The sequence below is a fragment of the Theobroma cacao genome, chromosome 6 (assembly GCF_000208745.1).
Source record: "Theobroma cacao cultivar B97-61/B2 chromosome 6, Criollo_cocoa_genome_V2, whole genome shotgun sequence".
NCBI lineage: Eukaryota > Viridiplantae > Streptophyta > Magnoliopsida > Malvales > Malvaceae > Theobroma > Theobroma cacao.
In genome coordinates this window covers 7,804,046-7,831,644 of record NC_030855.1, presented here as the reverse complement: position 1 = coordinate 7,831,644, position 27,599 = coordinate 7,804,046, and the positions used below count along the sequence as shown (strand labels likewise).

Here is a 27,599-nt window from a genome sequence, read left to right as displayed (position 1 = left end):
CATGTTCCCTTCCAAAACTTAATAAATTCACTCTTATATTTAATAAAATTCAATATTTGACAAAAAAAAAAACTTTAAGCTTAATAAAATTCTAGAACGGGATTTATGAATGCAATAATTTATCTCATTTTGATACTTAATAATATTCAATATTTGACAAAGAAGAAAAAAACTTAAAAGTTTTTATATATATAGAATCAAGCCAAAATCTTTTTATGTCACCCTAAATCCTAGTTTGAAAAAAATCTTTAAACAAAATTGGTAATAACATATAAGAAATTAATCTCTTGATTCAACAACATCAAATTTGAAATATCCATCATTAAACAAAGATTTACGTTTAAAACTTTCTTCTCAATGGAAAAAAAAATTCTCAAACTGTTGGAGAAATAAAGAGTTTGATGATAATAAACTTTACTTCAAAAAATAAATTTATGGTTTTCAAGGCAGATACAGCTTCAAATTTTCAAGCCTTCAAATCAGAATTTTTTAATTTTTTTTATTAAGGTTTTTGAGAGAACGATGAGCAAATTTTTTAAAAAAGAGAATATACTTAAATTAAAAAAATAATATGAAGAGCATTTATGTTTTAAAATATTTATATAGTATTAGATCTATTTTTTTTTAATTGTTGATTAACGACGTTAGCAGTTAAGGGATCAAAAATATCATTTTAAAACAAGAGGGACCAAAATGTTTTTTTGAAGTGTTTTGAGGGGGATTTTTTGGATTTTACCCACTAAAATGTGTCATCTCATCAATAAGGTAAAACTAAAATTCATTAAGCATTTAAATCTAAATATTAAAAAGTTTTTAACATTTAATGAGGCAAAAAGTTAAAAATTTTTTTACTCTCTCTAAACTCTATTTCTTTCTAACCTTTATCTCAAAAGCTTTTGCAGATCTTCCACGCATCTCTCAAAAAGTCTTTAGGATCTTACTTTTCTTCTTTATGGTTTAAGGCTGTTTTTGTTTTCTTTTGAGTTTAAAGTGCAAAGCAAAAAAGTAACATTCCCCTCAAACCCTTCTCTTGTTCTCTTTAAACAATCAAAAATTTATTCAAGTTCGAGTTACTTTACATGTGATTGATTGAGATTTGAGATAAAGAGAGAAATTTTCAATTTAAAGTCTTCAATATATATTCTTGTTATCAATTTTCAGTTAGCTACTTTCGTAGGATCATAATAGGTATTACTTTTTTATATATTTTATAATGGAAGAACTCATGGATTGATTTAATAATCTTAATTCCTTAAAACATGAAATATGCAAGATTTTCATTTTGATTAATTCCTATGACCATTTGAAATTCCACTTGCGTACTTGAGTACTGGACATAATTATATGTTATACTGCTTCTGCAATCACCCAGATTGAGATTTGTTAGAAACAAGTAGAGATGATAATAGTGATGTATATGTGAGGACTGGTTTCATGATGAGAGGAAAAGAATAGATGAGAGGAAATTGGAGAGAGAAAAAAGAATTTCTTTAAAAAATTATTAATATTTAGCTTTAAGTATTTAATGAATTTTAATTTTACCTCATTAATGAAGTGGTACATTCTGGTGGCCTCACAGTATATAAGAAGCTATACATTATCAATGTGTTAAATATGAATCCTTATTAATAAGATTAAGGAATGTGTGACTTAAATTAAAGAAATGGTTACTTTTTAATTCAAACTCTCACCATGTTCCTTAATACTATATATTTTTAAATAAAACATGCATCTTATGTTAATTTATTAACTAAAAGTCAAAAAATTGTGACATGTTAAGGATATATAGAGAGGTGAATTTGATTTTGCATATTTAATTGTTTTTATCTGTAATCTAAATTTTGAAAGTTATAACTTATAAAAAATAATTTTTCATATTTAAATTTTAACACGTAAATCATACTTATAAGTACCGTGTTTATCGAGCAATTCACGTACGTATCAATCCGTGCCATTTTCGATGATATCTCTGCTTTCGTAACTATGCTTTCATTCGTTTCTTAATCTTTTAATTCTTATAAAGTGCCACGCACCACTTCTTTAACACGATACAAATTTGAAATTCTAAATTAACCCATGAGCAAATTCCCAGAACGCAATAAAAAGAATTGGCATGAACGAATACCATGAATTCAATGGCCAAATGAAAAACTACTCTGTAACGTCCAAGAATCCTGTAGGCATAAACTAAAATTTCCATTGATCTAACTGTCAATACTGCTCATTGAAAACTACTAGACTTACAAATTCCTTATTTTCAGAGCTGTCGCAAGCTCCGGCCGCAATTGTTCATAAAATCCCTCCCACCCTATTAACACGATGCAATCGGAACTATAGTTCAAACAATACAGCAAAATTTTAATTGCATGCTTTTAGCTGTCCATTATCTATAAAACAAGAAAAATATGGTGGAAATATTGCAGCATAAAAATGTTGATCATGATGATAGGTCTATGGGGTTGTGAGCTTCAATATCTACGTGCCGAATACCAGGAACAAGTTCTTGGATCTCCTTTTCTAGCCGATCAACTTCACTTCCTAAAGCAGTGACTACTTCCTCACCTGCAAAAGAAACTCCTTTCTTAGAAGCGGTAAAGTCATTCAACGTATTTGCTAGTTCATCAACTTGCATACCATAGTTTGACATGATCTTTAGCAATGCAGAATCATCTTTCTCCTTTGCAGCTTCTCGAAACTGTGTACAACCAAATTCCAGTTGTCAATAGCATATTGAAGCACAAAATATTAGGATAAACAATTTGCCAGAGTTAAAAATTTAAGATGCTTCCTGGTTAGTGCTCTTCCCTGGCAATACTGCCCACTTCCAAGTAATATACGACTTTCTTTTGAGAAGAAATAAAATCACTAAAAGGCACTAAGGAGTTGACATCTCGAGAACAAGGCAAACATTTAGAAAACAACCCAACTAATGTGTAACTTATGCATGCACAAGCAAAAAGTGGCGTGGCGTTATTACAACGGTAAAACTTCAAACCATAAAACAAAATAGTTCTTAGCATATTGACATTCAAGGATAATAAATAAAAGATGATATTCACAATTATAAGTGAAAATTATGTAATAATTTAAGTTTAATATGTTCCCAAGGACAACATTTCATTTTGTACAAGTTCATATACAAAAGGAGTTGCACTTTAATAATTGATTTTAAAAGTTTATGCAACAATACAAACGCAAGGAAAAAATTCATGCACACAAGACAAACAGGTCAATCAGTTTTAATGGGCTAATACTAATATTTCTACATAGATAACGGCAGAAACAAATGAACAAGCAATGCCTTGAAGATGAAAAAAGAAATTGGAGACTGAAACATTAACCTGTCTCGCCCACTCCTCACGTCCAGTTCTGTGAAGATAATTTTGCACAACCACCACTCCATTGAAATCTGTAGCATACAACTAGTCACCATCAACTAACATTGTCACAGCAATACAAATAAATGCCAAAACGTTTCAACTTGACAAATGCCAAAGATTTATTTTGGCAGGCAAGATCTAGCATTAATTCTGTGCTAAAACCCTAATGTCCATGATTTATTTGGGTACAAAGATACTTATCCTGGCCTGCTGCTCATAAATCCAAGAATATGGACATCCGTATGAACTTTTTTTTATAATTCTAGCAAAAGAACAACACAGCCATGTTCATCACTTATTAGTACAATAAAGGTGTCATTGATAAGATGGATACAAAATGCATCTCTTGCTTTCCATACTTGTATTGCACAAGATGAAGGAAATTTGCCTAAAATATTGAAATACAAAATGATATTAAGAAAACTAATGCTAAAAATAATCTGCAAAACAGAGAAGGCTGTGTGAGAAAATCACCGATCTCTGCCTTGAATCGGAAGAAACCAGGTCCAATCACCTCACTTTTGCAATCATATAAAGCATCTACAACCTGCAAAAATTCCATGCCCCTCGAATTTTTCAAAGATAAATATGAATGCAGTGGATTTCAAGTTATATAGTAGTGTAGTAGAGTAATACCGGGTCATTCTTTAAGAAATGGAGAACCTTCTGCATATCATGTTCATCAATTGCTCTCCCTATCAAGGCATGCCGGTTCCGCTGGATGAGAAATATGGCAACCTGCATAAGTAATATACTTCAATTAGATATACCACAAACCAAAAAATGCTTGAAATTATTACAATAACCCAGCCTTTGACTTTTAACTGGATTCTACCCACATAATTCCACCCTCACTCCCTCTTTCTCCCACTCTTTAACACACTCACATGTGCATATGCACAATGTCTTCTCTCAAAGACAATCTGTCCAAAATGACTAAGCATTCCTGGAAATCATCTCCAAACTATTGCCAAATAGTCATTGCATTCGACACCAACTCAGGTTTTTCCACTTTCACAATGCCAAATTCCATGCATCCCCACACATATCTTTTGCCATCAATTAATTTTGAGGATAGATAAAATCAATTTTGAAAAAAGAAAACAGTGCAGAAAAAATGGTCCTTTTGCAAATGAAAGTTCTATATTACACTTAATCCCAAAAAAAGAAACAGCTAAAATTATGAAAATAATTGATTGTCATTCCACATTTATCTTATTATTGCATTCTTGGGTATTACAAGACTATATGTGAAAACAAAATTGACAACATATGGGCCCAATGCAAGGCAAAACACAGCCACACATGTATATTTTCGTACATATTAATCATCCATTAATCTTATTTCAGCAACCTAAATCTTAATCAAATCATTTCATGATTCATCTTTTCACAATTTCATCTCATTAAATGAGAATTTACAAAAGCCAGAGTTGTTAAATCCATTAAAGCACACAACAGTCTTATCTATTTTATGTAATTGAAAAGACCTTTGCAAATACTTCTACCAAATTATCCATTTCATAGAGGACTTTCCAGCCAAACATAAAGCCGCAATTATGGTCGTGCATTTTTTTTTTCTGCATTCCTAAATATGGCATAAATCACAAATCAAATCCTATGTATCACCTTGCCAGAAAAGAATTAGCATATATTCTTGGTCTTATTGTCTCCCTTCATACTTGATAGCACGATGCTCAAGCACACCCTAGTTCTCACTAAAAATTCATAAAAGACAACATAGTACATTTTTTTAGCAACACATGAAACACTCTAATTAATCTGAAGCATATCACCTTAAAATCCAGATATAATGGTCAACAAAGCTGTGAATATGTCCTTAATTCAAGAGATGGCAAGCTTCTAGTTCAGACCAAACAATACTTATGAACTATGAAATAGTAGCAAATACTGTCCTGCATGTTCAGAGTTTGCTTGTAAATAACAAGCAGTATTTGTTGATGTTCAACTAAGATGTAAAAAATTCAGGGGCAAGAAGTATTACATACCATTCCAAGAAGGTTGCCGACTATAATGGAGCCTATGGGATCATAAATTGCATTCCCAGTTATATTCACTGCAACCAGCGATGCTGCGGCTATAGCAAGACCAGTTACTGCAGCACCATCCTGCGATAGTTGACATAATCTACTGTAAAGCAATCAATAAACAAACTGCAGTAGGTAGGAAAAATTGCAGCAATCATTATGGTTCTTATAACTTTTTTTATAATTGAATCAAAGAGAAAATCGGTGCATATAAGCATCTGCACACAAATTATAACTACACAAGTCAGAAAATAAAGGGAATGTGGGAAAAGATAGAGCATAGAGGTAATGCAGTCAAAACCATCCTTGAATTGGGCAGAAAAGAGGATGAAGAAAAGATGCCAGGAAACAAGCACAAGCCAGGCATATCAACAATTTAAGTAACAAATTTTCAATTAGACATCCAGTTGACAGTAATTACCTTCAGATCCTTTAAACTCAAGCAAACCCTTAAATGTTTTGGAGCAAGGGGCAAACAATTCATCAATCACTATACCAGGACTGTCCAATTAAGCTAAAAAACCCTTATATATCAAGCATGAGATTTAAACCTAACGGGGGCCAGAATGCAGAGCACTAGGGATATAATAATTAGAAACTATAGAATTCTTCTTATGAAAATGCAAAATTATTTAGTTTTTATGTAATTTTCATTCTTCCACTGTATGCTAGTTTAGCTCTGTTAAAGAAAATGGATCAAGAGAAGGAATTTACAAATAATTCTTCCCATCTAAGGCTGCCTGTTCAATTAACCACGGCATGTACACTGATATTTACACTATAACCCACCAACGACTGACAGTAAGTAAGATTACATATAAAGCCCTTTAAGTTGCGTTGCTGAAGAAGCCAAGTTGTACACGTTCTGCACATTGCATCATTAGACTAATAAAATATTTCTCATCTTCCAAAGGAGACTGTTCAATCAAAATAAGAACACGGAAAACTCCAATAAAATTATTCAACCAGCTCACCTGCATGTACAATACCAAAATATTCCATAAATCCCACAAATGCTGCGGTATTTCTCAGTAGTGCAAAATGTGCCTGCACCAGGGCATGTGTACCCCTGGCTAAGCGAATGTGCAACATAGCGGGAGATTAGTGCTAGTGCTTCCTTTCTTTTCTTTATTTTTATTTTTACCTTTGCAAGGCTGAAGGGTGAAACATATAAAATTAAATGCTTAAATTAATTAATGCTATAAATTGCAATGAATTACATAGGTCTACATTAGATTCTTGTCCTAACTAAATAAGAAGATCTATCCATAGGTTTAACTAACTTGGTTCAAATATAAGAACTCTACAAGGCAATAAGCTAAACTAAGACATTATTTCAAGAACTTATACCATCTCCAATCTTACTGCTACAGAAACTGAATATCTGAAATTCATTATCACTCTTTAAATGCTGTTCCAAAATTCTCACCTTCACATTTAACAAGTTCAATTCCTAAACAATCAAAAGTGCACAAAGGCATAGTGAATTACCTCTGTCATGACTGCAACAGACGTAGGATCATGGCCACGCCAAACATAGTCTCTCACTTTCATTCCCTCTGCTGCTGCACCTTTCTTGACAGCTTGTATGGCAACAACAAGAGAAGCACCTAAAGAGAAGATAATAGTTTGAAGAGGGAAACCTGAGGACCAATGGATTAAGCTAAATGCAAATTTTCAGACAACATAATAACCCACAATCGTAGCTCTCAAAGTTGTACCTTCAATCATAAATGAACCACCTATCACCAAAGCTGCATATTCAATATTAGCCGGGGGCTGAAGAAGACACAGAATATAATAAGCAGCCATTTGTCAAAGCAATAGCTAGAAAACAGGAATATAAAATGACATCATCAATTACATGTGATGTCCACAAGTTTTGAACTCCATGAACAATTGTAGCGCCAGAGCCAAGACAGAATATGCCAACAGCAGATATCAAGGACCAAACAAATCTTTCCTTGGAATAGCCATAACTGACAATAAAAACAGAAGAGGTTTCAGCAAATCATTAAAAAAATATGAACATGCATCTTTTGTTTACAAATAATTCTGCGCATGGAACAAATATAAGAATAGGCCAATATAAAAGCTCATCTAATTCAGTTGCAACACAATATACGATATTAGAAATATAATTTCTTAACTTTCTACTCTTGTTCGGAACAGCAACCAATTCAATTTATATACTTGAGTTCTTAAAAATCAAGTGATGATAATGTCACACTGGAATTTCAAAAATAAATAAATAGATAAATTTATTTATTTAATGGCATAGTTATTATTATTGTATGATACGCGATACGCATCGTATGGTACAATACTCATAGAAAACGATACGTATCTATAGCTGTATCACATTTGATCAAGTATCAAAGTGTATCGTAAGATACGCAATACGTTTCTTACGATACAAGGGCATATCGTACGATACAGTTGATACACTTTTTATAAACTTATATTTAATTAATTATTAAAAATTTTAATTTTTTATTATCTTTTTAAGTTAGAACACAAAAAATTATATTTTATGAGTTTCAATTTTTAGATTTTAAATAAAAAATACTAAATAAATTGAATTCCCTTTTAATTTTAACATGATAAATGTTTTTAATTTTTAATTAATAAATTAATATGTTAAAATGTATATTTTATTTAAAAATCTATATTATTAAAGAATATGCTGACAGTTTAAATTAAAAAAAAAATTATCTTTTCAATTTACATCCTATAATCTTCATTTCAATTAAAATATATAATATTTTTCAATTTTTTCCTTTATTTTACATATATAAATCTTATTTATAATTAATTTTAAAATTTTTTACCGTATCTTATGATATAATACTCAATACTAAAAAATGAAATTTCGATACACGATACGTATCTCGATTTAACAACTATGTTTAATGAAAATTTTCAAGAATGAGGCAACCAAACTATGCAAAGGCACATCAAATATCCATGAATGATCCAATACTGGAAAATCACAGCAGTAGGTAACCAAGTTACTATGATAGCAAAGGCTGTTTGCATCATGGAAAAGAGACTTACGGATGCATAGCATCTGGTGCACGCCTTGAACTACTAAGACCATAAGCAAGCAGCGCCTACAATGTCAACATGGATTAGTTTCTCTGCATTCCATAATCAGTAAATTTAGTTATAAAGAAAAAAATTAGTATCAAGGAATTAAATCTAGCCTGATGATGACAATGATATCAAGAAAGAAAGACAGAGATTTAACTACCTGATTAGCAAAATCAGCAATTGAATGAACCATCTCAGCTAACATAACATGGCTAGAAGTAGCTAACCAGACCCCAAACTTGAGAGAAAAGACAAGGAAGTTGCACCATAAAGCAGTTGTAACAGCTCGTTGACTAGAGGATCAAAGAATTAAGGCAAACAACAAAAGAAAAATGATTATAAGCTGAGATTTAGTGGCAAATCAATTGGAATCTAAGCATTCAGGAATGCATGAGATGGAAACAAAAAAAAAAAAGCACGAGCTACTTATAACGAAATAGAGTGAGTAATTTGATTTTTTTTTTTCCAATTTTGAGTACACTAAATTAAAGTGGTTGCAACTATATGTCCGTTGAGAAAATATATTTCTGCTTTTCACAACTAAATTGCTCCCTTAGGCTCCATATGGTTCTTGCTTTTTATTATTTGCCAAAAAGCAAACACCAAAAAGCTAAAAATTAAAATTGCAATTCTTTTGGAAATTGGGGAGCAAACTACAAAATGTCACTTTAATATAATGCAATCATTTTACTTTAATACACAAGTTTTTAAACGACCAACTACATTTACAAACATACACATAAAACCCGTAAATTAACAGAAGATTGAAAAAAACCGAAAACAAAAAAAAAACAAGCTACATGTGCTGATCATTGATTTCAATCTTCTTTATTTGTTTAGCCCTTGTAAAAAAGCCTGCAAAAACATCCACATTCATTTCAAAACAATTTCCAAAGAAAAAGAAATTACGCATCTTCAGATAAAAGATAGTTCTACTTACTTCGATAGGGAGAGTAAAATTGTCTATGATGCTGATAAATGATGGGATCATTCTCGGGCAATACAAAACCCAGCAAAACGAAACGTCTCGAACTATTCACCGAGGAAAAACCTCTGACTGGTCCGATATTTGTATAAGATCTAAATTGAAAAAAGCCCTGATTGTGGGGTATCAAACTGGGTTCCAAAAAAACTAACTGGGAGAGATTGTTTAACGATGAGTTGATACTAACGGAGGAACAAGAGTACTTTGAGGACCCAAGGAGGCGAGAAACGACACGACACGTCGTTTGCATTTACTTGGATTGCAAATTTCCAGTAGAGTTGAAGTTGAAGGGACGAGCCCTCTTTGTGTTTTTCTACGTCAAAGCTAAACCCATTTTGGGGGTTTAGGGTTTAAAGAATGGGAAAGTGGTGAAAGGGATCTTCTGGTTGAAGCAAGGTAAGGTTGGAGAATGGAGATAAAAGAATAGATGCTTCGACACTTTATTCACAGAAGCATGATATCCCCCTCTTCTCTTGTTTGAATTGACAGCTGCTGCTACTTCTTTGAGTGCAGAGAAGCAGCTGGAAAAATGAGATTCCTGAATGAAAATGGGAGGAAATAAAAACGCACACATACTGCAAAACAAATAAACGTAGTATTAGTAGTACAATTTTATTCTTCTGTATTTCCATATCCTTTTTCAAGTTGAATGTCCATTTACTTTAGAATAATTAAAAATAATAATATTTACTTTTGCAAATTGAAAAATATTTTCAATATTTTTTTATTGAAATACTAATTTTAGATGGAAATCCTTTAATTTTTATATAATGTTGAAAATAAAATTTATAAAATAATGAGCAAAATATTTTATTTCTTATTTTTTTTGCGTCATTAGATGTTTAATTTAAAACAAAAATTAATGTTTATTATGTATATTTTTATTATTAGTACTTTTTTAAGGATGTGCACTATATGACTTGTAAGGAATACATATGACCCTTAATGAACCATGTATAGGTATATGACTTGTGACAAATGTCTCGGAACTCTTGGCACTTTTGGCTCTCATTTGTGATAATTTCATCGTCATTGACCTTTGATCTCTCCTAAATCATGTGATATTTCACTATTGCTTATTATTTTCCCTAATGCAGCACGTTATTAACCAATCTTAATGCTTTCCTAAGCTTTATTTGTCGCGGATGTTGGCATTACCCGTTACTACACTAGCCTTTTTCTCGATCCAGGCTACTTGATGGATCTGTTTTTTGCTGTGCAACATTAGGCTCCCTAATTGTGATTGTCCCTTGAGTCCTACATGTCGGTCACCACGTTTGTTGCCCAGATCCTCCTTATCCAATAGGATAACCATGAGGTTGTTATGCTTGGGACAATACCTCGTCGAGTGTGGTCCCGCACACAAGAAACATTTGATGGGTTTCTTTTTCTTACCCTTCCCCTCAACGACTACCTTGGCCCAATGGCATACTTGTTTCCTTTGAACTATTGTCCTTCTTTCCCCCACGTTAGCGTTCTCCTTGAGTAGAGATGAGTGGAACTTAGACCTCTAGCCATCGCAATAGTTCACGTAAGGTCTTGCACGCCTCTACATTGAATCTTTTGCTTTGCTCATGGCTTCAGCTTATCCATAAATGCAAACAAGGATTCTTACTCACTCAAGTCCCCTACTTGCAATATTGAATTGGAAAACTCCTTCACATACTCTTGCACTTTATCCCTTTAGACCAACCTCTATAACTTTCCCCTTACTTCGTCCTTAACATATATGGGGTGGAATTATTGTCAAAGTTGCCTTTAGAATGCTTTGAAAGTGCCGATGATTGCTTACTTGAGTTTATCATCACATTTGTTAACTTTAAAATTATTATAGTTTTGATTATGACAAAATAATCAAATTTGCTTAAACATTATTTGAATGATTCTTGACAAGTTTTTGAAATGATTTAACTTTCATACATTTGTTCTTACATAATTATGAGAGTGATTCTTAAAATTATTGAACTATATTTATAAGCTTGTACGATTTAATTGTATAAGTTTATGATTCCTCTAACATTTATCCTTGAGATGTTAAAATTGCAAGTTCACAAATGGAGTTTATCTCAAAGCATTCAAAGATCATCAATTTACATTACACCAAGCTTGCTTCAAGTCAAGAAACGTAGTCATCATTCAACATTTGATCACGAGGAAGATATGGCCAAAGTTACATGTTAAAATGTTAAGGAATCTTAAAAAAAAAAATGAAGCTCCAATAGATCCAAGAGCAAAGCAAGTCGATCCTATGATAGAATGGGCTAGAACAGACAAGGAAACTTGAAAAATACATAGCCATAATCAACCCTATGGCAAGACTAAGGAAAAATCGTGAAGAAATGAAGCCATAGTCGACCCTGACAAAGCTATAGTCGACCTTCAAGCTCTAATGTAAAAAATACAAGCTTTCTGGAAATGGATCGACTAGAGACCTTCTACACTCGGCTATAGATGATCGTTAAACACAAAATTTAAAAGAAAAACAACTAGTTTCTTGTTTTAATCACCTTTAATGGCTCTAAGATTTCTTCAACTATAAAAAGAACTATTTGGAAGCATTTCAAAGTGAGGAAAAAGAAGGAAAAATGGTCAAACTCTTGAAGATGGTGGTCTTGAAAAGAAAAGAGAGAAAACCAAGCCTACTTGAGCTAAACCTTATTTGTACTTACACCCCAATCTTTATATCCAATCTTATTATCCATTGTTAGGCATTCTTCCTCCATTGTACAAATTTATCAAAATCTACCTTTTAGAGGGACTCTTGGTATTCTTTATAAAGATTCTAACTTAGCCTTGAAAAGTTAGTTTATTGGTTGTACTTGCTCCAAGTAAAAAGCATTGTAACGGTTATCGCTTGATCCCCTTAAAAAGCAAGAATCCCTTTAGTGGATTGTATAAGAGTTAATGCTTGATCTTGTTAAAAAAGTAAGAATCCTTTTGTGAATTGTGTAAGGGTTATCACTTGATATCGTTAAAAAGCAAGAGTTCCTTTGATGGATTGTGTAAGGGTTATCGCTTGATCTTGTTAAAAAGCAAAAATCCTTTTAGTGGATTGGAAATTTCTTAGTGAGCCAAGGGAGTGGATGTAGGGATTTGAGACAGTCGAACCACTATAAAATCCTTGTGTCCTGATTTACTTTTGTGCATTGTGATTTATTTTTGAAAACTTGTTTTAAAAAAATAATTTACTTTGTTTTTGACACTAATAGAAAATCTTTTTTGAAAAAGGTTTGATTTTTACCTATTGTCATCATTTTTATTTTTGCTTTGAATTGATGCATTACATTTTAAGAAAACCCATTTCAAAATTTATTATGCTTTAATTTACAATCTTCACATATTGGTTTGGTTTTTTGCTAAATCCTTTTCAACTATCATCACTAGCTCATCTCTTGCTTGATTCCATTTGAAAAATGTTTTAAGCATCTCAAAATTGATCATTTGCTTGCATTGAATTTAGTAGTTTTACTAAAGATTTACATATGCATCCAAACTCCCTCTTTGAAACCTCTTCTACAAGCTTTGAAAATGATTTATAGTCAAGGGTCAATTATAAAATTAATAGAGTCGACTACAAGATGTTCAAATTGCTTTAAAATGAGTTCTTCACAAGCATGGTTGACTAGAAACTTTTTGTAGTCAATTACAGTAGTATTTTCTAGTCTTTCAAGTTCAAAACAATTTTTTTTTTAAAAAAAAAAGTCCAATTCACCGCTCTCTTAGACATCCTTGCCACTTGTACATTAAGCTAATGTTTCTAATAGCATTGGTGCCTCTACCACAATAAAGTTGTATCCACTGGGTACAATGCGACAATGTTAATACACATGGCATCCACCATGATATCTATGGCTCAAAAATTCTACTCCAGACTCCATAAGAAATTATCAACCTTTTTGACATATTTATGGCCTCGAAACTATTTGAGCACTTTCTGCTCTTTCTCATCTGGACAATAGGCATTCCACCCTTTTCTAGTTGTCTTGAGTGCAACAAGCTCATCTCTAAGCCCACATACCTTGTTCTTTGGCATCTCAATGAATTCCTCTAACATGGCATCCCATTGGTTTAACATGTCCACAAATTCGTTAAACGTTAATTGCATCTTGCCTCATATCTCATCATCCCTAGATCTTAACTCTTCAATGCTAGCTTAGACTTCCTTGAACTTGTCCATTTCTCTCACGATAACTTTCATCTTGGACATTTGACCATCTAGAAAGGACAACATGTCTCGTAAACTAGACTTGTTCCACTTGGCTGAACTTCGAGTCTCCCTTACCTTTTGGGCGAGTGTGAATTGGTTAGGAATTAAAGGCATTTCTTTCGTCCATCGATTGACTCACTTTGATACCAACTTGTTACAAATTGAATAACTTAAACACAAACTATGTGATCTTAAACCATTCTTGCTAGAACGAGCCTAAGTAAGCCTAACTCAAAACCAATCAAGAGCTCTAGATTCTTGAAGCAACATGGTAGGCATCAGAAATAAGAGAGGAAAGTTTACAAATGAAAATTTATTTTTAAATTTGGTGTGCTTTACAAATGAACATAAAGGGGTATTTATAGTCATGACTATCTCCTTTATTTAACTTATCTACAATTTAAATTTAAAACAAATAACTAAGGTTTTTAAATTTGTATGCTCAACTTATTTACATCATTCAAATTTGAATAGTTATCCTATTTACATTTAAAAATTTAAAATACATCAATCTATCTAACCTTTCAAAAGGGTGTGTGAACATTGCTACCTTATGATGCATAGATGGTTGTGCCTTTTATTTGTTGAGACAGTCGATTAATTTTTGTGGGCTATTGGTCTAATTAACTATTGACCACTCAACTAGTGACGCATGAATGCAACTTAATTTAAAAAGTTAAATTCAAATTCTTCTTTTAATAAAAAAATATTAGTAAAATTATATGAACAAATTAAATTTCACATGAATTTTGTTTCTTTTTCTTCAAACAAATCAAGCATTTTACATATATATTTCAATTCAAAGTGTTAAACTCATACTTTTATTTTCTCAAACAAATATACAATATCTCACAAAAAATAAAAGATAACAAGTAGTTTGCCTTGATTCAAAAAGATTAATCATAGAAATTGTAGTTGTCTTTTAAAAGAAATGCTTGTAGTTGTGCAAAGAAATAAAAGATATGTAAAAAAAAAAAAAATGGAAGATTGATTTTTGGTTGATTTTTAAGTGTTTTTCTGATTTCATTCAGCTAAAGTCATTTCGCTTCATTTTGAGTTGGCTAAATATCCAAAAAGCCCCTGAACTATATTAAAAAAGTCAATTAAGCCGATATCTTTTTATTTCATTCAAGTAAGCCCCTAAATTTTTATTTTGAGTTAAATAAGCCCCTCTCACTAGCTGTTGACTAACTTCCATTAGTCAATGGTACAGTTGTCAATTTAATATCACTTCATCTATTACATGACATGTTGATGTGTCATTGTCACGTGACAGATGACGTGGCATTAAATGTTGTTTAATAAGACTCGCTATTTTTCTTTTTGTCCAATCACATGTCTTAAAATGATTGGATTAAAGATTTAAAACAAAAAAAAAACAACCTAATTGCTAATCAAACTATTCGATTTCTTCCCAAATTAACTTAAGGTTTAAAATAACTAAAACAAACTATTCTATTTTTCTTGAAAAGAGTGTTGTAAAAAGTACATAGGTAAATGTAGGGAAGCAAGTTGTTTTGAACTTGTTATCTAATGGACTTCCTATACATTGTGTGGAAGTCTGTTGCTTTTGTTGGTGGAAATAAAATCATAAAGACCAAGAATTCTATAAATGTAACCCTTTTACAAAATCTTTGATGCATTCTTAATAGTGATAAGTAATATTTTGCTATGATTATGCCTATGAATTAGTGAAAATTTAAGAAAAAAAATTTTCTTTTTTCTAATGCTTTCTTTAAGGTTGAGTTGAGCTGTACTGTTGGAACTCTATATATAAGTTGTGTTTGTCTCCCTTTCTCCACTAAGCATAGCAATAGTAGTCATAATAAAGAACAATGGTTGCAAAGAGTGACTTTAACTAGTGCCATACTAAGCCATTTGAACTTTAAAAAAAGAGGACGCATGATAATTAATGGACTGATCAAAGGTTACTTTTACTATTCACATATGCCTTTATCTTCATCTTTTAAACTCTTATCTTTCTTTGAAGCAATGAAATATAAATCTTATTGATGGTTTTGTTCTGATAATGAAGAAAAACCAGGTGTGTGGATCCAAACAAGATGTGTCAATCACCATATTGAAGAATAATCTTAGTAGAATAAATGTTTCTCCATTAGAGAGACTAAATTAATTGATTGATTTAGTTGTTTTGAATCTTATATTAATTTGGGAAAGAACAGAATAGTTTGATTAGCAATTAGGTTGTTTTTTTAATTGTTTTGTTTTTATATCTCTAAGCTAATCATTTTACGATAAGTGGCTAGACAAAAAGAGAAAAGGCCAAGCCACATGGTAATGATGTCATCAAAATGACACGTCGACATGTAACGTGGAAGATGACATGACATTAAATATTGTCACAATTAGTGATAGTGGCTTATATGATCCAAAATAAAAGTTTAGTGGCTTAGTTAAACGTAATAAAAGGATAGGGACTTAATTGACTTTTAATATTGTCACATCTCAATTTCAAGGGCATGATTGGCACAAGGGCTTAATGGGTATAGCCCACTAAACCCAAACAAGTCTTTTATCTCATCATACATAAATCCATCATCATAGACATATAAACACATCATCATACATTATGGTAAAAAGCATTGTCATAAAGTATGGTTAAATCTTTCATATACTCATCGAGATTCATAAGCATACACTTTCATAAATCTTTTATATAACATCATATGTACACTTTGATGCTTATAATATGCACACTATGGCCTCATCAACATAGGAATCATTAAACAAATGTAGTCCTTACTATGTTCAACATAACATCTCATAACATGACTAACATAACACAAGTATTCTCAATTATTTACATAACCATGTCTCATCATAAGCATGAAATAAGCATAAAAACTTGACTAAACACCATTGCGGAGTGTAATGACATTGGAAGGCTCGAAGGAAGACGCTATCATACTTAGAAAATATAACATGAACTACTACTCCATAAAGCAGCAAGCCAAGAAAGCTACTGGTTTAAAACAATACAAAATAATTTTTGGGTGTGAGTTATAAAACTCAATGAGCAAGCATGAGAAGGGGACAAGCCAAAGGGGAAGAGCTTTTACAATAATTCATAATCATGAAATAACATGAACTTAGGAATAATTCGTCAATCTTCCTTCCATCCTAGAATTAAATGTTGTTTTCAAACTCATTTCAATGCTTTTAGTTGAAAACAAGTTATAAGGGAGTGTGTATCAAAAGAGAAGTAAAAAAGAAAGCCATTCAAAAGGATGAAATAGGCTATTCTGTACCTTAAGTATTGATACCTTTTTATGACGTATTGATACTTTCTGTCACGACCCGGATCTCCCATCAGGCCTATGACAACCGCCGTGACGTCCCGATAGGTACTTATTACCTGGAATGTCGATCGGAACCCCACAAGGCTTAGCATCAACTTTCGCATCTCCTCGGTGAGCGACAGTTATTAAATCTCGCGTTTCAAGAAATCATAAGTCGTTTCCAAATCAAAACAATATAATATTATTTTCTAGCTCATAGGGGCATTTTCGTCATTTTTCTTCGAAAATACCGAAACCGCCAAAAACATGGTGTGTGGGTGAAAAACACATGTTTCATATTTAAAAGTAAAATATTCTATTTTCTAAAAAAAAAAATATTTATAGAGAAATTCGTAAATAATTTTTGTAGTGTAAAAGCTAAATATATTCAATGTACTTTAAAGCAGATAACTGAAGTATACAATTACTTTTACAATGACACGTGAGCCCCCAACTAACCAATAAGGTGTAAGTCTGTGAACCTACAATTTTGTCGATGTAAGGCTAACTGAAGTCCTTGATGCAATCAGCTATTTACCGGTTATCTTGAGCCTGAAATGTGGAAAATTGAGGGTGGTGAGATTATAAAATCCCAGTGAGTAAACAGATACCATTTAAACCATCTAAAGTTAAGTAAATGGAGACAGGTAAGATATTCCATTCCAGTATGTTTTTCATAACATCAATAATCAATTTACTCAAATAATCAACTTGGCTTATGTATTTCACAAAACTTGGCTCCTGCCAATATCATTCTTGGGGATGCCTTGGCCTAGGCACCTGATCGAGACCGCCAAGGCTGTTCAATGTAGTACACACATGAACATATTTTTACATTTGAAAATCTAGCCATGCTTTAGCGTTGGCTGAGTCTCACTCTCACGCGGTGGTCCACGTGAAGTGCACTCAAATCTTTACCTCCAGAGACACCCTCCACACGGCTCTTCGATCGAGGTAAGGTATATCTGATTCTGTGCCCCCTTTCTTAGGCTGGTCCACAGAACCTCTACTGCAGGAATTATGGATTATTTTATCTACCACCTGATTTATAAAATCTTTATCTGCATGACATGGCAATTTATCGCAACCTAGCCTCTCAAGGCTGAATACACACTATAATTAATTCTAATACAAAAAAATCAGTTTAGCCATTCATGCTCATATATTGTCATAAGCCATTCAATTTAAAACCATAAAATTACAACACATCAAGTGGTCTCCAATTACTCTATTTTCAAAACCATAATTCAATTTCAAGACAATTTATAAAATCATTTTATTTAAACACATTTTACTTATAAAACATAAGGATTTACCATGTAACTCATTTTTCATAAAATCACAAAATCGGATAAAAATCACTCTAGATAATTAAGATGATAGTAAGGTTACTCATAGTATCAAGAGTAGAAATACTCCTACTCCCGGTCTTTGGTGTAATCTCTTTATCCTTATCAAATAGCTCACCACCTATGCATCGCACATGACATAAAATTCAATAATTTGTGTCAATTTGTCATAAACTATTTCAAGCCCTCTAAATCTAAATGAATGCATGGACTGCTTGGTCAACCGCTTAAACGCGATGTTGACCTAATTCGGCCTATCACCCGATTAAATTACTAACGCGTCCAATTTAATCCCAAATTACTCCATTTCTTTTCTCATACCTCAATTCACCAAACATTATTCAAATAACACCAATTTCAGCATCAAAACCCTCCCATTTCTTCATGGAAAAATTTGGCCATTACAGTGCACTAACATCGTGATTTTTCCTACTTAATTTTCTCACCATTATTCATCATTTTCTAAGCCATTTCTCTTGAAATATTAACAATCCATCACCCACACACATCAAGGAAGATTCGGCCAATGAAGATTCATGGGGAAAATGGATTCTTTTCTTGTTGTTTTGCTTCTAAATATGCTAAACTAACCTTAATCACTAACATAACTTAAAATCAAACAATTCCAACATCATTTCTCTCACCATACCCATTCGGCCTACCACTTATTCACTATGAAATCATGCTTCTCAACCATAGAAATAAGAAAATAAAGCATGGGTATTGTAAATCTCAAGTAAAAATAAAGAATTTTCACTTTACCTTGCTTAATTCCTTAGATTTTCACACTTTCTCTTGAATTTTTCTTGGCCAGGGTTTGTTTTTCCTTATTTTCTTTCTTTCCTCTCTTGTTTTCTTGCTTGGCCGACCCTTATGGTGAGAATGGCTGATTCTATGCTGATTTTTATAGCTTAATAATAAGATAATAAAGCTTGACACGTGGCGCTTTGTGATTGGTCCACACTTTAAATATTTATCTTTTAATTCTTTAATTCTCCACCACACATTTTCTCATATTTATCCATTTCTATGATGAATAAAATCCCTTGGTCTTGACAAGTGTCGGGGGTGAAAATTTACCGATTTGCCCCCAAGGTGGTAAAATTACTATTTTACCCCTGGATAGTGAAAATTCTGGTTTGACTCCGAATTGATCTTCGAACTCCGAATCACCATTTTAAGGCATTCCTGAACTGTAAAATTTTGAATTTCACCTTAAAATCCCTATTTGACCTAGATTGAGTCTTAGATAAACTTTATTGTACCTCTAGGTACAGTACCGACTTTTGTCGATTTTTCGGAGCTCTCCTAGTATGTAAACATGCTATCCATCACATGTATGTCATGACAAGTATTTTATAAGGTCGAGCTTTACACTTTCATTCCACAAGGTTCTCTACACTAAAAGTATCTATACTTCTTGGGGAAGTAATACTTAACAATAGGTATCAATGCTTTCCACACATAATACTTCATGAGGCATTTTGTTTTTTTATGTAACGATACTTGTTCTTCAAGTATCGATAATTCATAAAAATCTAGATTTTGGGCAATTTCTAACACTTATCAATGCTAAATCCTTTCCAATTTCTTAGGGCATCCATATGGCTTAAGTTTTCACTAAAGTGTAGTGAAATAGCATTCGTATCATTCAACTAATCATCAATTTCTAATACATAACTTAGGATTCAATCCATACACCAATCTAGCTTATCTAATTAGAGGAATCATCACAACACATAAACCATATAAACAATGGTACAATCTCAATTGTCTAAGATAACCTTGGATAATGGTACATTCCCCACTATCTAGGACAATCTTGAATAATGGTACAGTTCCTACTATCTAAGACATACACAGATAATGGTATAGTCCTTATTATCTACGACATAATCGGACAATGATATAGCCTCTATTATCTAGGACGTAAGTCAAGTGGTACCACGCCCCATGACAATGCTATATATTTGTGTGGTTTTCATATATCAATAACATAACACAATTCAATATCATCATACACATATCATTATATACATGTTTCATAGTCTATTCACTTCAACTTAAGCTCAACATTCACTTAGTCGTATTTTTACATCATATTCTTCACATAGTCACAAAGGTGGGTATTCATTCATCCATACATGCATTAACATAAAGGTGGATACTTATTCATCCACACTCACATTATCATAAAGGTGAGTATTCAATCATCCACACTTGCACTATCATAAGATCATGCAACACTTCCACATCCACATCAACCATACTATCTAGGATTCATTTGAAGGAAAATATTTGAAAGGGCTTGTCCCTCTTTATTCAAAACTATTACATAATATTCATATTTACATAGCATATATACTTTTGAAAACTTTTTTAAAAATATTGAAAATGATTGTTAAGCTTTTCATATTTGTAAGGTTCAACATATAATTCATGCAAGGTAAAAACTTCATAAACATGCTTAATTTTTACGTATCAAAATACTTAAAATGTTGTGATTGAAACATCAAGTCTTCACTCTAACTAAATCTTTGGAGCTGCAACAAACCCTATAACAATAATTATACAATCGTAAACAAAATTTTAAATTATAAATCTCAGATTTTGAGGTTAGGATATTACTAACTCTAACCAAATCTTGTTTAATCTAGCTTTTCAACTAGTTAATCTATTGCTTAAACATAAAATAACAACTTAAACACTTAAATCTACCTTCCTTTTACCTTAGTGAGCTTGTATAGAGAAAAAACTGTCATGACCTAAATCCAAGGGTCTACGACCGATGCACGAGCCCAGCAAGCAAGCCCACTAAACCCGAGCAAGTCTCAAAGTTCACAACCATATAACTCAAAGGCCAAGGGATTTGTAATCAAATATTTATACCAAACTCAAATATAATACATTATACCTGGCTCACAATCCAAACAATTGTACAGTTGGGATAAGCTCTACAGCCAATTGGGATTGGTTAAGGCTTGATTCCAATCATGCAACAGTATCATTCATGTTGAATGATTAGAGGTTTTCCTTCATTAATAAGACATCAATTATAATGAGTTATAAGTCTAATTGGATGAAGTCCATGAGATTAATATGCCTTGGAAGGAAACTGTAATGGGTTGCAGTTATGAGATTCTTATGTATCAAAGTATAATCTCAAAATGTTCTTGGTCAATGTATCATTGAGACTAGACATCAATGATACTTAGAGACTAGTATATTCTATATTCCTTACTTTGAAAGTAAGCAATCGATCTCATAGATTGAAGTGTAGATATACTTGGAATTATAATATAGGTGCTTGCCTAGGAGAGCAAGTTCACTGAACATGATCCGCCATGAGAAGTGCATTTGGTAATAAACTTCAGTGTCTATGCAACACTTCTCATGTGTTAGTCATGTAAATACTCCCTAGACTTGAGACACCAGATTGTCTTATATGTGGAGTGTTATGATTTGATTTCATCCCTATGGGTGCCCAACCAAGAATGCCAAAATAGGATGGTTTTAGGTCTAGTATAAAGCATGTGAAGGTAAATGGGTGGTCAAGATAGAAATCAGCACCTCAAGCGTTTTAGAGGACATATTCTATCAGTTCTTGGTTAACATTAGCTTATTGAAGCCCTTAGCCAAGGCGACATGGAGATTATGAAAAAGGTTTCATAACTTTCTATAAAGCTAAAACTATAACTACAAGAACAAATATGAAGGCCAATAAGAGTAGACACTGTGCCAAGCTCTTATCATCTTTGGGATATATGATGAGGGAATGAATTACACTGATAGACTGTACACTGATAGGTTGTTAAAGAACCCTTTGACTCTCCTAACAATTGAGTGGCCATGATGCATTGCTAGATGCCAATCTTGGTCTATGGAATTGGTTATAATATAATTGATTGAAATTTATATTAATCAATTAAGTCATTAATCAATTTCATTGCCAACATGTTGGGAACCTAATGGGTCACACACAATGATTGCATATAAATTAAATTAGGAGAGTGATGATTTAAGTTAGACTTAAATCACATGCTAGGTAATTAACTTCTATAAACTTAATTAAAAGAGTTTAATTAAGTTTTAGGCATAATTATAAATAGTTATAATTATAAGACCTTGATTGCAAAATATAAAAGAAATTAATTTTGATTTTAATTTTCAAGGACTTAATGAAAATAGTTTAGTTAAGTAATGGGCCCAATATTATAATGTGTTATAATATTGAGGGCTTAATTGCAAAATTGAAATTATTTTAACCTAACTATATAAGTCACCTTTTAAGTATTCTCCATATGAGAGTTTTTCACAATTAAAGAAAACCTAGTTTTTATTAGAAAAAGAAAAACATTTTCTTTCTTTGTCACCACTCCCTTTGTGTGAAAGAGAAAATCGCTTATGATGCAATTTTTGAGAGAGGTTCGGCTAAAATTGTGAAAAAGAAGAAAAAGACAATTGTTGTTCTCTTTGCTAGCACAAAGTATAGTTAAAAACTCCCTTATTTGTTGAAGGTTCAGGTGCAATCGTATGTACTACCGTTGGAAGCCAAGCACTTGATTGACTAAGGTTTTTGCTCCTTGTGGTGTTCGCGTGATTGCTTCAGGGAGTGCCATTGTGATTACGAAATTACTTGGCAAGGTAACTTTCTGAATAATAATTTATTTTGTGCTTTTATGTGTTAAATATCACCAAGGTGATCCATAAGTGGAGGCATGTTTTGGTTGTTTAGTTATAAAGTTTAATTTTCTTTTTGCTGCGTATTTTGGACAAGCCGTCCATAGTCAAGCCCATCAGTGCTATTAAAGCCTTCCTTGGTTCGATTTTAACACATTTTAATGTCTATTGTTGTTAATGCCTTGTTGAAAAGGAACATGAGGTGTTTGGGTTTTGTTTTACACAAAATAGTAAGTTTTAAAGTTTTACAATTTGTTCTAGTTATTTTGATTTCTAGATAGATTTTAATTGTAAATAGTAAATTTTATTTTTCATAATATTAATCTCATTTTAATGTCAAAATATTGTAGATTAACAAGTGCATGAGATGCAAAAATTAATTTAGCAAATAAAGATTCGATCTCATGACATTATGGTGAGATTTAAATGGCAAAATTCGATTTTGTCCAACCATGGTATTGGTCCATTTTCAACCATAAAAGTGAGGTTTAAGTGCTTCATAAAAGCAGGAAAATTAAGGGATCAATAACATTGGAAATGTTCCAAGATGGGTGATTATGTGTGGCTAATGGTGGAGGTAAAGTTATCAAAACATGGCTAAAACAGCTGCTGTTTGCAACAATAACAGTCATATTTTTGTTTGGCTTGATAACCAATAAAGGCCTAAATTTATGCAATTAGTTGCACCAATTGGATGAGGATTGTTTTTATGGAAAGGTTCCATAAATTATCCAAATTGTTGCCAAGAATTTTAAGGATTTAAATCCAAATTGGCTAGAATTAAGCCTTCATAAAACTGAGTTGATGGAGTCAAAATTGTTGCTGCCTATGTAGCAGCAAGCCACGGTTTTGAATTTTTTTTTACAGCAAAAAATGTTTCCTAAAATCCTAGAAAATTACTATGAAATTGTTCCATAAGTTGTCTATCAAGGAAAATTTAATTGGGAATTAAAGTCCTGATTTTATGCCACCAAATAGGTTCAAAAGAAAGACAAAACCAAAACTGCATCTGTAGATAAATCACGATTTTGAATTTTTTTGACAGCCAAAAACGTTTCCTAAAATCCTGAAAAAATATTATGGAATAGTTCCATGAGAATCTATCAAGATAAATTTTATTAGGAATTTGTCACAACCCAAATCCCGGGCTATGACAAACGCATGGACCCAATAGGCATAGCCCATCGGACCTAAGCAAGCCTTTTCGTGAAAACTTATTCATTAAACTGCTTATCTCTCATTTACCTCTAAGGTTCTCAATTCATAATTTTCAAAAATAATTCCTTCTCACGAGTTAAATCATGGCAACCGAGCGTATAGTATTCACAAAATAATATTATCACTTGTCGATGTGTGGCGGCACTATTATTCAAACCAAACACAATGTTTACAATAACTTTAACGAATTACACTTAAACAATCATACACATATACAAAAGACGTTGACTATTAGCGGAGTGACTCTGGTGGGGTTACTATCATTGAGAGTCGTAGTGAACCTATCGAAAGATGAATAGGAGGGAGCGCCTCGACCTAGGAACCAACTACCTTCAATCTTGAAAACTAAAACATGAAGTTGAAAAAAAAGGATGAGTATAAACCTAGTGAATGAACATAGGAAGGAAACAAGCATCAATACGGGAGGTTTTAGAAAACATAATGCACTTATGTTGAAAACAACGAAATTTTGTTTAATTTCTTGTCAAGCTCTTAATTCAACCCTTGATTATTTAATCCCTTAAGGTGAAGGATTTATAATCCACAATGGAGTTGAAAAGAGTGAAAACTACAACAAATATCCAATCAAGACAAGCAAAACAGAGGGTTTCTCACTGCAGCGAAAAGGCATTCTATAGCATATAGAACTGTCACGACCCGGTACTCCCCTTGAGCCAGTGACAACCGTCGCGACGTCCCAATAGACATTTGTTACCCGGAGTGCCAACCGGAACCCTGCAAGGCTTTAGTACCATTTTTCTCATCTCCCCTGTGAGTAATCATCACCAAACCTCGTTTTTAAAGAATTTTAAGCTTTTTCCCCTTCAAAACCATGGAAAAATAATTTTCGCCTCACAGGGGCGTTTTCGTCATTTTTTCTCGAAATTTTCTGAATCCAATTGAAAATGTAGTAGATGAGTGGAAAACACATATTTCATGATTTAAAATAAATTTGGGTATCTAATACATTTATTAAAAATGATATTGCAACTATTTGAATAAAATAAAAATATTCAATATATTCTAATTTATTGTAAAACAATATTTATAGAGTCATCGGTAAATAATTTTTATAATGTAAAAGCTAAATAAATTCATACGTACTATAATACAGATAACCGAAATAAGAAATTTACTTTACAGTGACTCGTGGGCCCACAAGGAACAAAAGTGCATAAAGGCAGTAAACCTACAGTTTTTGGAGTAGTAAAGCCGACTATAATCCCTGACGATATCTGCTATCCACAGGCTACCTCGGGTCTGAAATGGTTGAAAATGAGGGTGGTGAGATTATAAAATCCCAGTGAGTAAACAGATACCATCTAAACCATCTAAAGTCCAGTAAATGGAGACAATTAAAATAAGTCATCATACTATAATTTTATTACCTTTCAACTCATTTCAACCAAATAAAATCAATTCATATAAATCGAGTAATCAACATGGCTTATGAATTTCTTAAAACTTTAGCTCGTGCCAAAACTCGTACTCGGTGATACCTTGCGTCAGGCATCCAACCGAGTCCGTCAAGACTGTTAAAAAGTTATGTGCGCATAATCATGTTTTTATTTAGAAAACATAGCCGTTCCTTGACGTTGGCTAAGTTCTCTCTCACGTGGTGGTTTAGCGTGAAGTGAACCCTAAACTTTACCCCAAGAGATACCTTACGTGCCTCTCCGATCGAGATAAGAATATGATGGGATTTACCGTGCCCCTCAAAAAGGCTGGTCCACAGAAACCTCATACTGTAGTGACTAATTAATATCCCGCCAATTCAATAAAATTTGTAATAGCATGACATGACAATTATTTTATTTTACAGCCTCTCAAGGCAAAACAACAGTTCATACATTTTCAGCACATTTGCCAATTCAACCATTCATGCCAATATTGCCATAAGCCAATCAATTAGAAACATAAATTCACAATACATCAAATGGTCTCCAATTACTCTATTTTCAAAGCCATCATTAAATTTCTAGATAATTTATAAAATCATTTTATTTAATCACATTTTTGCTTATAAAACATAAAGATTTACCATTTAAACTCATTTTCCATAAAATCACAAAATCGGATAAAAACCGCTTTAGATAATTAAGACGATAGTAAGGTTACTCACCGTACTAGGAGTTCGATATACTCCTATTCCCGATCTTTGGGCACAATCTCTTTACCCTTGTTAAAGGGCTCACCACCTATACATCATACGTGACACGAATTTCAATAAATTGTGTTAATTTTTCATAAACTATTTCAGGCTCTATAAATCTATATGAATGCACGAAATGTGATGCAAAATGTTCGAATAGCCGTTTAAATACGGTATTTGACCTAATTCGCACTATTCTCGGTGTACTTGGCTAAAACTTCCAATTTAACTCCAAATCGATTTCTTTCATTTTCTACACTCCAATTTTACTTAAAATACCTCAATGACTGTGAATATGATTATATTTATCAGTCCGAACCATAAATCGCACATGTCCATACATTAGGTAAAAATTTGAATTTTCATGCAAAAATTTTCCATTAAATTTCTAGCCTCACCAATCATTAAATACCACCAAAATATCATGAAATATCATCAATTTTAGCCTCAACATCCTCCCTAGAAAATTCGGCCTCTTGTGGGTTTGTGAAGAACAAAGTGATTCCTTGCTAGATTTTCATACTTTCCATTACCAAACAACCAAAAACACTTAATTAGCTTGAAGTCTAGCAAAATCAATGCTCAAAACCTCTCCTCTCAAATTCGGCCAGCATGGGTTCATCATGAAAACTTGAGTTCTAAGCATGGAAAATGAAAAAGAAAGCATGGGTAGTGTAAATCACAAGATAAAATCACAAAATTTTACCTTTATTGGCTTAATTTCTTGAAATTCCACACTTTTTCTTCAATTTTCCCACCTAAGGTTTGTGTTCTTTCCTTTCCTCTTTACTTCATGCTTTGGCCGGCCATATGGGTGAGAAAATGGGCTGATTTGTGCTGATTTTTAAGCTAAATAATAAATGGGTGAGAATTTGACACATGTCACCATTCCATTGGTCCATGTGTTGTACTTAGCCATTAAGCAATCTCTCTCCACCACTTAAATTTTCTCAATTATCCATGATAAAATTGGGTAAAATCCATGTGCTGGACAAGTGTTGGGTGTGTAAAATTACAATTTTGCCCCTAGGGTGGCAAAATGACTATTTTACCCTTTATGCTCGAAAAATGTCGGAATTAAAATTTTTCACTTCTCAAACTCAAATTATACTTCAAATGATCAATCTTAGTCAAAAACTTCATCCAACACTCATGTCTTAACCTCCTGTTGCAAAATGACCATTTTGC

At 32.5% G+C, this 27,599-nt stretch overlaps 1 protein-coding gene and 2 long non-coding RNA genes across 5 annotated transcripts; all 3 read right to left on the bottom strand.

Annotated features, from left to right (window-relative positions):
- Positions 2,160-10,083, bottom strand: LOC18595632 (metal tolerance protein C4). The gene is made up of 13 exons (XM_007023678.2): positions 9,462-10,083; positions 9,322-9,376; positions 8,682-8,814; positions 8,486-8,541; positions 7,293-7,407; positions 7,150-7,207; positions 6,920-7,038; positions 5,390-5,509; positions 4,017-4,118; positions 3,855-3,927; positions 3,342-3,409; positions 2,635-2,695; positions 2,160-2,562 (listed from the first exon to the last, which is right to left on the bottom strand). Exons 1-13 carry the CDS (start codon positions 9,754-9,756, stop codon positions 2,438-2,440), a joined length of 1,380 nt encoding a protein of 459 aa, XP_007023740.2. The 5' UTR covers positions 9,757-10,083; the 3' UTR covers positions 2,160-2,437.
- LOC108662498 lies at positions 24,341-25,001 on the bottom strand. Its single transcript, XR_001928371.1, has 2 exons — positions 24,875-25,001; positions 24,341-24,604 (listed from the first exon to the last, which is right to left on the bottom strand). It is a non-coding gene; the product is annotated as an uncharacterized LOC108662498 (long non-coding RNA).
- On the bottom strand, positions 25,320-27,159 carry LOC108662497. Of its 3 annotated transcripts, none has more exons than XR_001928369.1 (2): positions 27,118-27,159; positions 25,320-25,519 (listed from the first exon to the last, which is right to left on the bottom strand). It is a non-coding gene; the product is annotated as an uncharacterized LOC108662497 (long non-coding RNA). The 3 variants fall into 3 exon arrangements; XR_001928368.1 differs by lacking the exon at positions 27,118-27,159 and adding an exon at positions 26,382-26,422; XR_001928370.1 differs by lacking the exon at positions 27,118-27,159 and adding an exon at positions 26,387-26,421.

Excerpts from the sequence above, each read along its gene's own strand:
- LOC18595632 (XM_007023678.2), bottom strand. The coding sequence starts at position 9,756 with ATGCAAACGACGTGTCGTGTCGTTTCTCGCCTCCTTGGGTCCTCAAAG. Across the intron at positions 9,377-9,461 it reads ATTTTACTCTCCCTATCGAA|GCTTTTTTACAAGGGCTAAA; the intron begins GTAAGTAGAACT and ends ATGTTTTTGCAG. Across the intron at positions 5,510-6,919 it reads CTGTTGCAGTCATGACAGAG|GATGGTGCTGCAGTAACTGG; the intron begins GTAATTCACTAT and ends CAACTATCGCAG.